The sequence below is a fragment of the Somniosus microcephalus genome, chromosome 7, assembly GCF_052327205.1.
Source record: "Somniosus microcephalus isolate GS21.2 chromosome 7, FLI_Smic_1.0, whole genome shotgun sequence".
NCBI lineage: Eukaryota > Metazoa > Chordata > Chondrichthyes > Squaliformes > Somniosidae > Somniosus > Somniosus microcephalus.
Window position 1 is genome coordinate 235,648,725 of NC_140993.1, and position 16,222 is coordinate 235,664,946.

At 40.9% G+C, this 16,222-nt stretch overlaps 1 protein-coding gene across 2 annotated transcripts in view; it reads left to right on the forward strand.

The window, feature by feature from the left end:
- The window catches only part of tmx3b (thioredoxin related transmembrane protein 3b), a 151,145-nt gene extending 135,261 nt beyond the window's left edge, over nt 1-15,884 (forward strand). For both annotated transcript variants that reach the window (XM_085993443.1, XM_085993442.1), the window contains 4 exons: nt 4,093-4,149; nt 5,718-5,847; nt 6,480-6,548; nt 12,175-15,884. In XM_085993443.1, coding sequence (XP_085849569.1) covers nt 4,093-4,149; nt 5,718-5,847; nt 6,480-6,548; nt 12,175-12,468 — 550 coding nt within the window. In that variant the 3' untranslated portion in view covers nt 12,469-15,884. The remainder of the gene's footprint in view (nt 1-4,092; nt 4,150-5,717; nt 5,848-6,479; nt 6,549-12,174) is intronic.
- The last annotated feature ends 338 nt before the right edge of the window (nt 15,885-16,222 follow it).

Genomic DNA, 16,222 nt, shown 5'->3' on the forward strand with positions numbered 1-16,222 from the left:
ACAAATTCTGTAGTTCATCCATGCGATCTTTAAATGTTTGCCATTGCCTATCCACCGTCAACCCTTTAAGTAACGTTCCCCAATCCATCCTAGCCAACTCGCACCTCATACCATCGTAGTTTCCTTTTTTTTTAAATTCAGGACCCTAGTTTCAGAGTCACTTCAATGTAGGGTGCGTGATTAAGAAGTTTGCAGATGATACAAAAATTGGTCATGTGGTTGATAGTGAGGAAGAAAGCTGTAGACTGCAGGAAGATCTCAATGGACTGGTCAGGTGGACAGAAAAGTAGCAAATGGAATTCAATCCGGAGAAGTGTGCAGTAATGCATTTGGGGAGGGCTAACAAGGCAAGGGAATACACAGTAAATGGTAGGATACTGAGAAGTGTAGAGGAACAGAGGAACCTTGGAGTGCATGTCCACAGATCCCTGAAGATCAATAAGGTGGTTAAGAAGGCATACGGGATACTTTCCTTTATTTGCCGAGGCATAGAATAGAAGAGCAGGGAGGTTGTGCTTGAACTGTATAAAACACTAGTTAGGCCACAGCTAGAGTACTGCATACATTTCTGGTCACCACATTACAGGAACAATGTGATTGCACTAGAGAGGGTACAGAGGAGAATTACGAGGAAGTTGCCAGGACTGGAGAATTTTAGCTATCAGAAAAGATTGGATAGGCTGGGGTTGTTTTCTTTGGAACAGAGGGAGCTGAGGAGATTTAATTGAGGTGTATAAAATTATGAAGGGCCTAGAGAGTGGATAGGAAAGATCTGTTTCCCTTAGCAGAGGGGTCAATAACTGGGGGCATAGATTTAAAGTAATTTGTAGAAGGGTTAGAGGGGAATTGAGGGGAAAAAAATTCACCCAGAGGGTGGTGGGTGTCTGGAACTCACTGCCTGAAAGGGTGTTAGAGGCAGAAACTCTCATCACATTTAAAAAGTACTTGGATATGCACTTGAAGTGCTGTAACCTGCAAGGCTACAGACCAAGAACTGGAAAATGGGATTAGGCTGGACTAGCTCTTTTTCAGCCAGCACAGACAAGATGGGCCGAATGGCCTCCTTCTGTGCCATAAATTTATATGATTCTAAACAGGAGGATAGTGGCAGACTTCAGGAAGATATTGACAGAGTGGTGAAATGGCAGATATGTGGCAGATGGTATTTAATGCAGAAGTGTGTGAAGTGATGCATTTTGGTAGGATGAATGAGGAGAGGCAATATAAATAAAATGGTACAGTTTTAAAGAGGGTGCAGGAACAGAGACACCTGGGGTTCACATACTCAAATCTTTGAAAATAGCAGGACAAGTTGATAAGGCTGTTTTAAAAAAAAAAAAAAAAAAAGCATATGGAATCTGGGCTTTATAAATGAGGCATAGAGCACAAAAGCAAGGAAGTTATGCTAAATCTTTATAAAACATTGATTAGGCCCCAGCTGGATTATTGCATCTAATTCTGGGCACCACACTTTTGGAAGGATGTCAAGGCCTTGGAGAGGGTGCAAAGGAGATTTACCAGAATGATACCAGAACTGAGGAACTTCAGTTATGTCGATAGACTAGAGAAGCTTGGATTGTTCTCCTTAAAGCAGAGAATGTTGAGGGGAAATTTAATAAAGATGCTCAAACTTAAGAGTTTTGATGAGAGTACACAAGGAGAAACTGTTTACACTGGCAGAAGGGTTGGTACTGGAGGACACAGATTTAAGGTAATTGGCAAAAGAACCAAAGAGGAGATGAGAAGAATTTTATTTATGCACCGAGTTATGATGTTCTGAAATACACTGCCTGAGAGGGTGGTGAAAGCAGATTCAATACTAACTTTCAAAAAGAGAATTGGATGTATTTTTGAGATGGAAATAATTACAGAGCAGGGGAGTGGGATTAATTGGATAGCTCTTTCAAAGAGCCGGCACAATGGGCCGAATGTGCTGTATAATTCTATGATTCTATAAATGCTTCCTATCGCAAAGGAAAACTTCTGCGATCTTAATTCTTTCTCTTCAAAGCTATAGGTAGTAGCATGTACATATTTATCTCAGTGTTGAAATTCTGGCATTGAACTCCACTTCCTTTTAAAATATTGATTATATGTAATCTCTACCATTCAGAACAGAATAGGGAACTGCAAAGGAAAATCACATTTTTCCAACAGAAATTTTCAGTTAGGGTACTACTGTACTGCCTCGGAGTCTTTTTTTAATCTGCGTGAAACAAATTGGCGAAGAGAAATAACTAAGTGGAAAATTACATATCCAACTGGCACCTATCCAGGTGGGCATGTGTATTTTGTATTTTAACACGATGTATTTAATACTATACTATAGGTTAATTCCAAGTAAACTGAGCATAATAGGATTGTAAAGGAGGTGTAAATATTGGAACACTTTAGAAAACTGTCAGCATACCTGTCTGCCCTCCTTGCATACCTGTCCACATCATTATGCCAAGTCAGATATGCAGCATTCCACTATAAGAGGAAACGGATAAATGCCAAAAACATCTTCATCCAAATCCTATCTATCTTTGCTGTTCGCGATTGCTCTGACTTCCATAACCTCGTCAAAATGTTTATTCTTTTAACCGCCCACACTTAAGCAGGCAGCTGAAAATGTTTTCAATATTTCCACAATTGTTGCATCACAGAGCACCTGGCAGGATTTCCTATATTTTGTTTGTAAGGAAAGTTTTAAAAGAAGTAAACTGGATACTATGGATGAGATCCTTTAGTTGTCAGAAGAGACTAGAAAAATTGGAGTTCTTTTCACTACAACAGAAAAGGTTAAGAGAAGTTTTTTTTTTATTGTTCCCGGGATGTGGGTGTCGCTGGCGAGGCCATCATTTATTGCCCATCCCTAGTTGCCCTTGAGAAGGTGGTGGTGAGCCGCCGCCTTGAACCGCTGCAGTCTGTGTGGTGAAGGTACTCCCACAGTGTTGGTAGGGAGGGAATTCCAGGATTTGGGAACGGCGATATATTTCCAAGTCAGGATGGTGTGTGACTTGGAGGGGAACTTCCAGGTGGTTGTGTTCCCATGCACCTGCTGCCCTCTTCCTTCTAGGCGGAAGAGGTCACGGGTTTGGGAGGTGCTGTCGAAGAAGCCATTGCGAATTGCTGCAGTGCATCTTGTAGTTGGTACACACTGCAGCCACGGTGTGCCACGAGTGGAGGGAGTGAATGTTTAAGGTGGTGGAGTATGAGGTTTTGGATGAGGTAAATGGGGAAAAACTAGTTCCAACTGATTGGTGAGTCGATGAATAGAGGACATAGATTTAAGATCATCGCTAAGAGTAAAAGGGAGGAGGTTTTTATGAAGGTTATTAGGACATGGAAACAGCATCGATAATGGCTTTCAATGGGGAAGTGATAAATAGCTGTAGAAGAAAAAATTAAAAGGGTATGATGAAAGGGCAGAGGATTGGGACGAAGTGGATGCTTTTTTTGAGAGAGATCTGACACAGGTGCAATGAGCCAAATGGTGTAAAATTCTATGATTCTTCTATGAAATACAGCACATACATTTAAAAAGCACCTTTCAAGACTCAGGACATCCCAAAGTGCTTCACAGCCAATGAAGAACCTTTGCAGTGTAGTCAATGTTGTAATGCAAGGAAACGCAGACGCCAGGCAAGATTCCACAAACAACAGAGAGATAATTGACCAGATAATCTCTTTTTTTTTTAAGTGATGTTGATTGAGGCCAGGACACTGAGTGAGCTCCCCTGCTGCTCTTCAAATAGTGCCATGGGATTTTTAAAGTCTGCCTGAAAGGGCAGACGAGGCCTTGGTTTAGCGTCTCAACTGAAAAACAACGCCTCTGACAATGCAGCACTCCCTCAGTGCTGCACCGAAGGAGAAAACTCATGTTTGGGAGTTCCAGGATTTTGACCCAACGATGATGAAGGAACGGCAATATTTCCAAGTCAGGATGGTGTGTGACTTGGAGGGGAACTTGCAGGTGGTTGTGTTCCCATGTGCCTGCTGCCCTCTTCCTTCCTCATTTGTGGAAAGAAGAACTGTCTTTCATGGGGTGTACTGAGGGTCCTCAAAATGTATTTACTTTAAACATACCGTATTTAAATGTGTTAACAGGGATTTCCAGTTTGGGCATATAGATGGAGCTGACTACATCAACAGTGTCATAATGGAGTAAGTGTTTCCTCACTTTTAACTAATTATTTTAAAAAAGTAATGTTTGTGATATTTTAAGAAAATGTGACAAGACCTGTTTTGAATTTTAATTCCAGTGTCTTCAACAGGAAAAGTTTCTGGATGTTAAAATTATTGGTGATTATGTTGTCTGGAGAAGTAACTTGAGTGGACCAAGGGGGCTGTTCTAAAGAAATACTCATTTTGATCACCACGTTAAGTGACTTGTGCCACCAAGCAGTGTACCCTTGCAATCTTATTGTCAAATCCTCAGGGAGAGAAAAGTTTACAGTAATTTTATTTAGTCTGGAGAAAAAAACTGCAACTGGCTCACCTTTCAATCCTTGGTTTTGTTTCCAGTTGGTACAGAGAGAGAAAGAGACTCGTCAAACATAAAGACAGAAATGCAGAGAGTTAAATAACTGGAGAAATAGTACAAGAAATCTGAGGAAAAATAGAGTGCAAAAGCTAAATTAGAGATTGAGTGACAGCAAGAGAGGAATAAAGATACCAAACCTTTCTCAATCTGTGAATTCGGATACAGCAGCATGGGGGGGGCTGGCACTCCATTTTGACTGAAGTACTGAGAAAAGAGGTAATATTATTCTTATGGAGTATTGCACAACTTTTAATATATTGCAGGATTTTTTTATCTTCATTTCTGTGTGGAAAATTGCACTTAAGCATAGCATAAAGAGAAATCCTTGAAATGCGTGTGTTTCATCGATTTTGATAACCTGGGGGAATAGTGAACTACCTATTGCTAAATCTTCAGCAGCTCTTTAATAAATGGGTTCTTGCTGCAAATTCCAAAATTGTGCCTCAGATATAGGCAGTGCCGCTGCCAATACCTTTTACTTTTTACCCCTCTTCTGAAGACAGTCTAGTTCCATGGCTTGGCAGCATTCTGCTGTCTTGCTCAAGTGATTTAGACAGTGAACTGTCAGCAGGTTACCACAAGTGGCATCACAGCTGAGCCTGGTCCTGCCCTCGCGTACATGCACATTTTGCAGTGGGATTGCTGGACAGTAATTGGGGAACAGGAACTCTAACGGATTTTCTTCCCACTTCGACCTCTGTAGCCCTGAAGTGCAGACACCAATGGTAGCAACCCCACTTTCATTCTGGCTGGTATTGGCTAACTCAGTACAAATGCATGCTCGAACTTAGGGCCTTCCTAGCTTGGCTGGTTTGGTATCACGCTGCAGTGCACTTACTGAGCTATTGGGAGAACCCAGTTTTTTTCTTTTTAAATAAGCCTTATTTCAATTTTGTTTGTAATTTCACATTCTACAGCAGTCATTTCAATTCTTTGCAAAGGTTTAATTGTACCACTTTTGAAATGTGCAAAGGGTAATGCCTACACTAATAGTTTTAGTGCAGAAGTCCATCTATTTAGACCCTGTGAACTCTTAACGGTGTAGTTCTAATTGTCACCACTGGATGGGGCTATTTGTTTAGTACCGTTCATGTGTATTCTGAAATAGAAATGTAAACCAGAATGTTGGATCACTTTGTATCAGCCATTACTATTTGTTTGAAAAATTCCCTTGCGTATTTTCTTTCAGTGAGGTCGTTGTCCCTACCATTGTTGTACTGAATACTTCAAACCAACAGTACTTTCTACCAGAAACAACAATTGGGAGCATTGAGGACTTGATTAAGTTTATTACTGACATCATCGAAGGATCAGCCGAAGTAAGTTTAAGGATAGTAAATAGTTGTAATACAAGTCTGATTTTTTTCTCTTTTAAATGGCAAGTTTGACCTCTACAAATTTCTCCCACTCTCCCGTTCATTATTCACCACGATCACAGTAGATTATTGGGTGCATTGTGCATAAGGTTATGATTTTGTTCATTGGGTGTAAGGGCTTGCTTATGGAGCAACCTTTTGTGCTGGGCACCAGAAAAAACATCTAGTGAAAGTTTAAATTGTAACAGTTTTCTCTGAGGAGGGTATGTGGAAGTGTTTCAATTTCAGAAGTAGATCTCAGTGATGGGACCTGGGCATGGTGCTAACTCATCTTATTAATGAGTGTTATGCAGAAATTGCTCCTCAATTGGGAGTTCAACCGCACGCTCAGACAAGCAATTGTCCAAATAGACATTTCTAGCTTTATTTTTGCAGAGTACCAAATGCCACCACTTTATGTGGACTGGGTGATGCAGTAAATTTGGAATGTTTGTTGCAAACCCTCTCCGTAGCATCCAGGCCTGATGCGCTCTTTTGTGTTTAACTCCTATTATTTCGATACTTCTAAAAGATTCTATTTCTTTTGAAATTCCGTTCGACAGTAAATACAATTATTTCTTGCCCCCGATTTTCAGGCACAAGGAGGAGACAGTTTCTATCATCGCATTAGAAGATTGTTATATGATGGAAAATCCACCATATTAGTAAGTATCTGTAAATCTTGTTTCATTTACACTCAAATTTAGTCATCAGAGGCGTGCTTTCCCGATGTTTCATTTCCTAGAAATACAATTGAAGGACTTGTTGTGCATTATGTAAGCTAATGGTTCATTTGGTTAAAAATGTACAATATGATAACTGAGGGTTTTTTAAGGGCCATCTTTGTATTTTTATCACTATTGCAGGAAAGCCGATTTCTCATCGTTTAACAAATTTCTACTGTTTTCTTTCTTTTGCTTACAAAAAAAGTCCAATGTTAACAACTTTCAACTGTTTTAAAAGAAAAAAAAAGGGGTTAAAGCCTTACAGAAATTGTATATAGTGCACTGGCAGCAAAAGGCTTCCTCTGCAAATAGTGTTTGTCTCCATCCCACCCAACACATATTTGTGTTGCCTCTGCAATATAGAAGATAGGAGCAGGAGTAGGCCGTTCGGCCCCTCGAGCCCGCTCCGCCATTTAATGAGATCATGGCTGATCATCCAAATTCAGTACCCTGTCCCTGCTTTCTCCCCATATCCCTTGATCCCTTTAGCCTCAAGAAATATATCCAACTCCTTCTTGAATATATTTAATGAATTGGCCTCCACTGCCCTCTGTGGCAGAGAATTTCACAGGTTCACCACTCTCTGGGTGAAGAAATTCCTCCTCATCTCAGTCCTAAATGGCTTACCCCTTATCCTTAGACTGTGACTCCTGGTTCTGGACTCCCCTGCAATCGGGAACATCCTTCCTGCATCTAGTCTGTCTAGTCCTGTTAGAATTTTATAAGTTTCAATGAGATCCCCTCTCATTCTTCTAAACTCCAATGAATATAAGCCTAATCGACCCAATCTCTCCTCATACGTCATTCCTGCCATCCCAGGTATCAGTCTGGTGAATCTTTGCTGCACTCTCTCCATGGCAAGAACATCCTTCCTCAGATAAGGTGACCAAAACTGCACACAATACTCAAGATGTGGTCTCACCAAGCCCCTGTACAACTGCAGCAAGATATCCTTGCTCCTGTACTCTCATCCTCTCGCTATGAAGGCCAACATACCATTTGCCTTCTTTACCTGCCTGCTGCACCTGCATGCTTACTTTCAGCGACTGGTGCACAAGGACACCCAGGTCTCGTTGCACTTCCCTTTTTCCCAATCTATTGCCGTTCAGATAATCTGTCTTCCTGTTTTTGCCACCGAAATGGATAACCTCACATTTATCCACATTGGGCAGATGCATGGCAAATGCAGTATAATCACCCAACCTGTCCAAATCATACTGGAGTTTCTCTGCATCCTCCTCACAGCACACGCGTCCACCCAGCTTTGTGTCAACTGCAAACTTGGAGATATTACATCTAGTTCCCTCGTCTAGATCATTTATATATTGTGAATAGCTGGGGTCCTAGCACCGATCCCTGCGGTACCCCACTAGTCACTGCCTGCCACTCGGGAAAAGACCTGTTTATTCCAACTCTTTGCTTCCTGTCTGGGGACAAGTGTAAAAGTAAGCATAAAGGAAGCAAAGTTGTGGTGCAAACCTTTGCACAATAATGGCCCAGAAATTAGGTTCGGGGGCTTGCCGCACGTGCAAGCCCCTGATGTGCACTTACCTGGCGCGCCGACAGCTGAAGCCTGGGCCTGCTTGGAATTCCTGTCACTGGCCCGGTTCAGCTGTCGGCGCGCTGTGCTTGCCTGATCCAGCGGCGTAGTTAGTGCGATGTGCTGGCTGGGATCAGGTGAGCACTGGGCAGCCAATCAGGGGAGGGAAAACTTCATTCATGAGTTTGATAGTAAGAACTGTCAAACTCATGAAAAGTACGGCGCCCAAAACACTACTTAAACTTTAAATAACATTTTTTTAAAACATCCCACTAATTAAATGAACTATAAATAACTTTAAAAAACTATTTTAAACAATTAATCACATTTTTGAAAAAAATAATTTTTTAAGAAAGCGGGTCTAAAAATAAACTTACCTTACTGTAAAGTCCTTAAAAGCAATAAAGCTGTGGAAAAAATGTTATTTTAACTAATAGACCACTTACCTTAAAGAATCAAGTCCTTACGTCTCCTTTTTACATTTCTAAAAAGTGGAGTCCCTTACACACGGGCAAACCTGTCAAGGAAGGAAGTTCAACGCATGCGTTGGACCTCTGAACCCCTTGGAGGAAATGCAGGTTTCCCGCGCATGCACTGTGCATGCTGAAATCCGGCACTTCCAACGGGCCCACGCGTGAGTAACCCGTCCGTACTCACGCGTTGGGACCGGAATTACTGGCCCAATAAATATAAAATAATGACTTTTGCCTGAGAATTTTTTTAAATGTTTGTTCTGATAGGAATCGCAATTTTATTGATATGAAAAACTTGTACTATAATGTAAAAGAAATTACCTGTATCTTTTTAAGAACATCGGAACATATAATTCGAAAGGAAGTGTATTTTACAGTATCCTAACTCTCCTGGAGCACAACTGGTTTAGCCATCCATCACAAGACCTAGCTGGACCATATCAAACATTATTGGGCTTCGCTCTCCTCTGCCAAAACTGCCCACTACTCCAGGATCATCCTGGAGAACAAAAATAGCCCCCAGCATTTTTCTGCCACTATCCACAGTCTCCATAAACTCCTCTCCCCTGCCCCCTTCACCATTGCATCCAACAACAATTGCAAGGCGGTCCTGGATGACTTTGTCACTAACATTGAGACCATCTGTTAACTGCTTCCCCCCCACACCTCATCCTTTGCCCAGCAGGCCAAACCTCCTCCGGGCTTCTCCTTGCCCTAGGCCTTAACTCATAATTTTCTACGGTTTCTCTTTTCTCCCCACTCCAAGCTCATTTTTTACATGACATGTATTTCCTGCTGCCTTGACCCATTCCCACTAAAGTTCTGACCAGCCAACTATGCTTTCTGGCCCTCATGCTAGTTGACATTATAAACCATTCCCTCCCTTCAGGCACTGTGTTCCTCTCTTTCAAAACCACCATAATCGCCCCCTCCTCAAAAAGCCCACATTTGACCTCTTTGACTTTGCAAACTACAGCCCCCATCTTCAACCTCCTTTTCTCTCCAAAGTTCTTCAATGTTTTTGATGCCTCTCAAATCCATGCCCATCTTTTCTGCAACTCCATGTTTGAATCTCTCCATAGAGGTTTCCATCCACAGCACCAAAACGGCCTAGCCAAAGTCACAAATGATATCCTCTGACTGTGAACATGGTGCATTATCCCTTCTCGTCCTTCTCAATCTCTCTGCAGCCTTTGACACGGTTGACCACACCATCTTCCTCCAACGGCTTTTCTCCGTTGTTCAGCTCAGTAGGATTGTTCTCGCTTGGTTCCACTCTTATCAGATCGGAGCCACAGCATCTCCAGCAATGGCTTCTCTTCCCGCGCCATTATCTCCAGAGTTCCCCAAGGATCTATTATTGCCCCCCATCTCTTCCATAGCTGCATGCTGCTCCTTGTCGACATCATCCGCATACATGAGGTCATCTTTCCACATGTACCCTGACGACACCCATATCTACCTCTCCTCCACCTCGCTTGACCCCTCCACTGTTGTCCGATTGCTTGTCCGACACCCAGTCGTGGATGAGCCGCAATTTCCTTCAGTTAAACATCGGCTCCTGACACAGGCTAAACCAGACTATTCGGTATCTCACCGGCCAGACTATTTGGAATCTCTGCCTTCTATTCAAGCTCGAGCTGCATTTCCGGCCCCATGTGCTCTTCATCACAAAGACCGCCTACTTCCATCTCTGCAACATCACCCACCTCCACGCTGACGTCAGCCCATCTGTTGCTGAAACCCTCATCTGTGACTTTGTCGCCACCATACTCCACTATTCCAGTGCTCTCCCTACCTCCCACCATTGTGGGAACACCGTCAGTGTGAAAACTGCAGTGGTTCAGGAGATTGCCCACCACCATCTCAAGGGAACTATGGTTGGATAATAAATCTGACCTTGACAGCACCACCCACATCCCATGGACAAATTTTTCCAAAAAACTTCTCTGTTGCCCCAATGACAATGGCCCAGAACTTGCGGTCCTGGTGACGGCGAACTGGTAACGTTTGCCGTCATTTCACTTTGAAACTGACTGCAACTTCAGGATGTATCGCATGTGCAGCCTATCACAGAAATCCTGAAGTTGTGGTCTGTCATTCACTGCTCCGACACTGGCTGCGCTGTGGACCCCCCACAGAGCCGGCAATCAGCATAATCTGTCAAATCATGGAAACTGACCCAAACTTCGGCTTTTTCACGGTAATACTGCTGTTAAATGCCCCATTACCGTTGGACCCAAAGAGTTAAGTGTAACTGGGATTTTAACAGTGCATTGACTGCTAAACAAAGGTTATGGCCCTGAAAAACTAATTTTAATTTTGTGGAGTGTCAAATTTATCCATTTAATAACAATTAAAAATGTTAAACTTTAAAAAAAAATTAATTAAAAAGAAATGTTTGTTCATTATTATTTCAGGTTTACCTTTTTCCCCCATGTGAGATCCTCGATCTTTGTTTTGCTCTCTAACATTTTTGAAAAGTTACAATCAAAGGCGCTTAACCGCTTCCTGGTTCGCCGTCTGAGAATTCTGCATTGTGATTGACTACTTTGACAGCTTGCTGACGTCACAGTAGTTCGCGTTAGGGATTCCCCATTAACTTGCGCTGGATTTCAATTACGTTTCGGAAAAGCCAAACTTCTCGCCACAGAGATCACAAGATCTTTGTAGGAAGCTTACTTTGGGGCCAGCGGTGAACGCCTTTGCTTCGCCGCTGACCGCAAATTACAGGCAATATGTTTTACTATTTGACTATAAATAATAAAAAAAACAAAGTATTATTTAAAAATAAGGCAAAATGTATGACTTTAAAATAGGTACTGGATTACATCGCTGCAGCCTGCTCCAATTATCCCTGCCCTCCAACCCTGCTTCACCAGAATACTGCACTTGGCCTTGATTCTACAACTTGAATATATAACCCCTTCAATATATTAAAACGTCCGATGGTGCTTCACAGAGGCATGATCTTCCCATGCAATGCCTTGGGGGATCAACTATGTATTATGTGCCTGCTGTTTATTTGCTTCTTTATATTGTGTTAAATATATTTTCTTAATTGTTGCATCTAAAATGAAGGCTGATGTTGTAATGCTCTACTGCTTATTAAATGGGGGGGAGAGCTTACAGAGGCATAGGATAATTCCAGTAACTAAAAGTAATTAGAAGAAAGTTTCCATTTGTTTTCCTGCATGATGCCAAAAGCTTACCTAGATCAGTGCTAGTAAAGGTACTCTCAAAGGCATTTGACATTTGGACTTGCTTATGAGAGTGATCTAAAATATAGAGGTCAAAGTCTGAGTAAGAAAGATAGAGAAAACCGCAAAACATAACAAACACAACCACAGTCAGTCACAGAGGATGTCATTTGTGACTTTGGCCAGGACAGCCTTGGTGTTGTAAAACTATTAGATTGTTTGACTAGTTTCATTTAGGGATTATTTTAGAAAATGTGCTAGGTAACAACATCCTTTAAACCGTTTTGCTATTGTTGTTTGTTCATATGTGGAGGAAAAAAATGACTTCTTGTGTCCTTTTGTGCTTCATTTAGTCTGTTTTTAAGACCTCTCCTCTCCTGGGCTGCTTTCTCTTCGGTCTACCTTTGGGTGTTATCAGCATCATGTGTTATGGAATCTGGACGGCCGATGGGGAATATGAACCGGAAGAAGGAGAACTACTTCAGGGTGAAGCCATTGACCAGGGAGATGCAGAAGCCAGTGATGAAGAAAAGGAGCAAGACAATGCTGAACATCACAAAGATGATAATGGAGTTAAAGAAAATTCAGAAGAGCACAAAGATGAAGAACTGGAAGAGAAAAGCATGGTAGAAAAGAAAAGGGATTAATGTGTGCTTAAATGCTGAGTTCCCTCTAGGATTTCCAAATGATTGAGCGTATGTTACATTTTAACATCAGTGAAGACTGTTGGAAAGATAATGCATTTGGTTTTTTTGTCTTCCCAGTTTGACCTGTACTCTTTAGAGACCATCTGGGCAAGAAGAGCTTTGAATGATCATGTAAATTACATTTTGTTCTTTAGATGCAGATAGTTACAGTGGAACTCTGTTATCTGCCATAATGGAAAGAGTCCTAGTTGATGATGCAAATTGGCAGATAATCGAGAATCCCCAGAATGTGGTCTTTGGGTATAATATCCAAGGTGCAGGAATGAAGGCAAGTATAGTTAATAACAAAAGAAACATTAGCAGGCTGTGCAGTGAAATGATATCTTGCACAAGACTTTCTCCCCCACAAAATCTGTCAAATGGATAAGAAGTTCGACTGTAGTTTTTAAATATATACATATATATATACATGACCGTGTGGGGAAAAAGAGAGTTCACATTACAAGCAGATTTTCTTTTGTGCATGATTCTACCAATCTGTCTCTCCCACTCCCCCCTCCCCCATAAAAATTGAAAGGGCTAATGCGAGACATTATACCTTGTTATATTGGGCATTTGGCTGGTTTTTATATAGAAAATAAGTCACTGTGGTAGAAAGTGCAGACTACTCACTGATCTTTAGGGTATAATTGAGACTTCCCCATCATTGCTGTTTGCTTATGGTTATAAAGAACTGGATTGATTGCCACTTTAACACCTGAACCAGAGATTTATAAGGCTTTGAAAGTTAATGCATGCTGGGGGTTTTTGGTTGGGGAAAAAAAAATTCCCCTCAAGATCATCGTCACATGATTCATTTTACTACTAACAGAATGACTCCAGTATCTGTATTCTCAATGTAACCGTTGTGAAAGAAGAATGGAAACCAAGCTGTGATTATTTTGTGTTTGATAGTTATGCACCTAAAATCAAATGTACTACTATGGATTTGCAATAAATGTAAAAGAGCAGTTAGCATCTAGGGGAATGAATATAACACAAACTATTGCTACAGCACATGCAGCTTAAGAATTTCCTATGATAGCTACGATAGGAAGTGCACTGCTAGTGGTGAAGTAGCTAATAATAGACCGGGGTAAGCTGCCGACATTTTCAATTTAAATCCAGATGGGTCTTCCACCCTTATATATAAAAAAAAAAAATAAGCAATAGAAGCAGGTTTAAAAACAGTACATTTTTTTTTATCCAGCCATGTTACTTGTATCTGATTTTGAAATGTGTAGAATAATTCCCCAGGAGTTGCTGCCTCTTAATACTGGCAGTTAACTATAAGGCATACAGTTACTGTAGACAATCCGACAGGATCCCCATAGAAGTACTCGTAGGCACCTACCTTGTATCTGCAGAGGCGTCAACACTTCCTGTTTAAAGTCAGATGTCTAAGGTGCAGCATTATTTGGGGTCTAAACTGTGCCTTACACAAGCAGCATTTAAAGCCGGTGCAGTACATTTTTATTGCAATGCAGACAAAATTGGTATCTACTGGGCTGTACCCCCAGTGCAAAGCAGAAGTAAGTTTTACAGCTGCATCTGTATGGTGGCGATAAGACCGGCTAAGCCAGTACAGTGAGCAGCTACAAAATAAAAGGCACTTCCTTCAAAAGATGTTAGAATATCTTTTTTTTTAAACCCTCAGATCTAATGTACACTCTTAAAGCTCTTTGCACCTAGTTTTTGAATTAGCAACAGTTCAGATAAACCAGCTATTACCACAAACCACTGACTTCTGCAGTAGCATTTCCAACCTAATGCACAACTTTTGATCTTATCAGTTCACACTAAGTCAGGGATACAACAAAATTAACCAATGTAAAATATGGGCCTTGGGCTCCTGGGTTTATTGGATAAGTGTGCTGTGGTGTGATACCGGGACCAGAAAACAGCAACTTTCGTTCCCTGCACTATACTAAGCTGTCTGCAGTAGAGATACCGCAGTTAGCCTCGGCATTCCTGAGCTAGAGGGGGAAATCAGCTAGGATACTCACTCCTGACTGCTGCCCCATGACCCTGCTGTGTGTATGAATGTGGAGTGAGTGCAGGATTGGGCTCATCTGAAATACCCTCTTAATCCAATAGCCAGCTGCCACTCACTGCCCTGCCTCGTACATGAGAAATGGATGTTTGGGTGAGAAAGTAGGGGATTTCCTGTGACCGTGGAACTGTACCTTAGCATCAGTCAGCACCTTCAGGAGAGACCAGGTAAGGGAAGAAATTTAGGAAGGTTGGAAAGAGAAGAAAGCATCTTGAGGATAAATCGTACCATTTTGCAAATGTAGTAACAACCCTTCTAAGTTGAATACACCCTCCCTGTAATGCAGAGCTCCCCTTAGTTTGTTAGCTGCCGAATGGCACCTAAAGAAAATATATAGATTCTAGAAATTTCAGTTTTTAAAACTTTCAGGAAAAAGATTTGTTTATAATGAGGAAACAAAGGCAGAGTGTGGTTAATCTGTAAGTGCTTGTTCCTTGCCATTTATAATGCAGCATGTGGAGCACACGTTGACCAGTGTGGAACCTTAGTTCTGTTTCAGTGTCACACCAAGCATTACAATATAAATCTTCAGAATGGAGCCGGTTTTAATTTATGAATTTTATATAAACTTATTAAAACTGTTGGTGTCAAAAAATTACTGCGTTGAGTAGGCAAAAGATAAAACTACTCTTTGAATTATACTGTGCCTCTCAGTGGGATACATTTAATTATATATAGAATCATTTTTTAAATGTTGCTCAAATGGTTGTGTAAAGGGGAATACTGAATTTAGGCCAAAAAACGATTACGGAATGACAATCGTGCTTCTCTGCTCTCCATTTCAAGCCTTTTTCAATAAATTGAACTGCCTCATGTTTTTCGTTCTATTCTCTAACGGAAGCGATGTCTGTCTCGCATTTCTGCTGCAACGTAGCTAGCCTTCAATTCAAACTAGAAGGCTCCAGTTACCGGTATCTGTGACATGCTTGGACAAATGAATTTTAATTTAGAATATATAATGAAATAGTAATATTCATTTTCACAAGGCATTGACTGTGCTACATCAAGAAAATTATAGTAAGATTGTTTAACCAGCAGTGACTCTGGAACCATTAAATTTAGAGTAACTTTAACTACTTTATTTGTCCGGGTGGTTAGCCCTGATTGGATATCCAAATCTAAGTTTTCACTCCAAGTTTGTCAATAGAATACTGATAAGTAACTGAACTCCACTTTTTATAGTACAGAGGTTACCGTTGCAACCTCGCTGTCAAAAACCATTTACTGATGTACTAACTCATTTTATTATGCTGGAGTATGCATTTAGCTTTGTTTATGGGCATTGTTAGTTTGTTTTATATAAATAAAGTTAAGAAAATCTTTACTTGGTATTTTTTCTTAATTTAAAAAATGTACTGTACTAACTTGTTTCATCCTATATTTGGCATTTAAGTACAAAGTGCACAGTTAAACATGCATAACATTTTCAAGTATAAATTTGCTGTAATTCAAAACTATGAACCCTCAATTTTTCGCAAGGGGAGCGAAGAGGCTGAGTTAACTCGATCCATGCAGTTTTTAAAGAATTACATTCAAAATAAAGCTCAAGTAAATTGAACATTATAAAAATTTTCAGAGTACAACAACGTTAACTATCCAAATGTACAACTTTCATTTTTTTTTTTTAAAAGACATTCAACATCCACATATAAATGGGTGCAG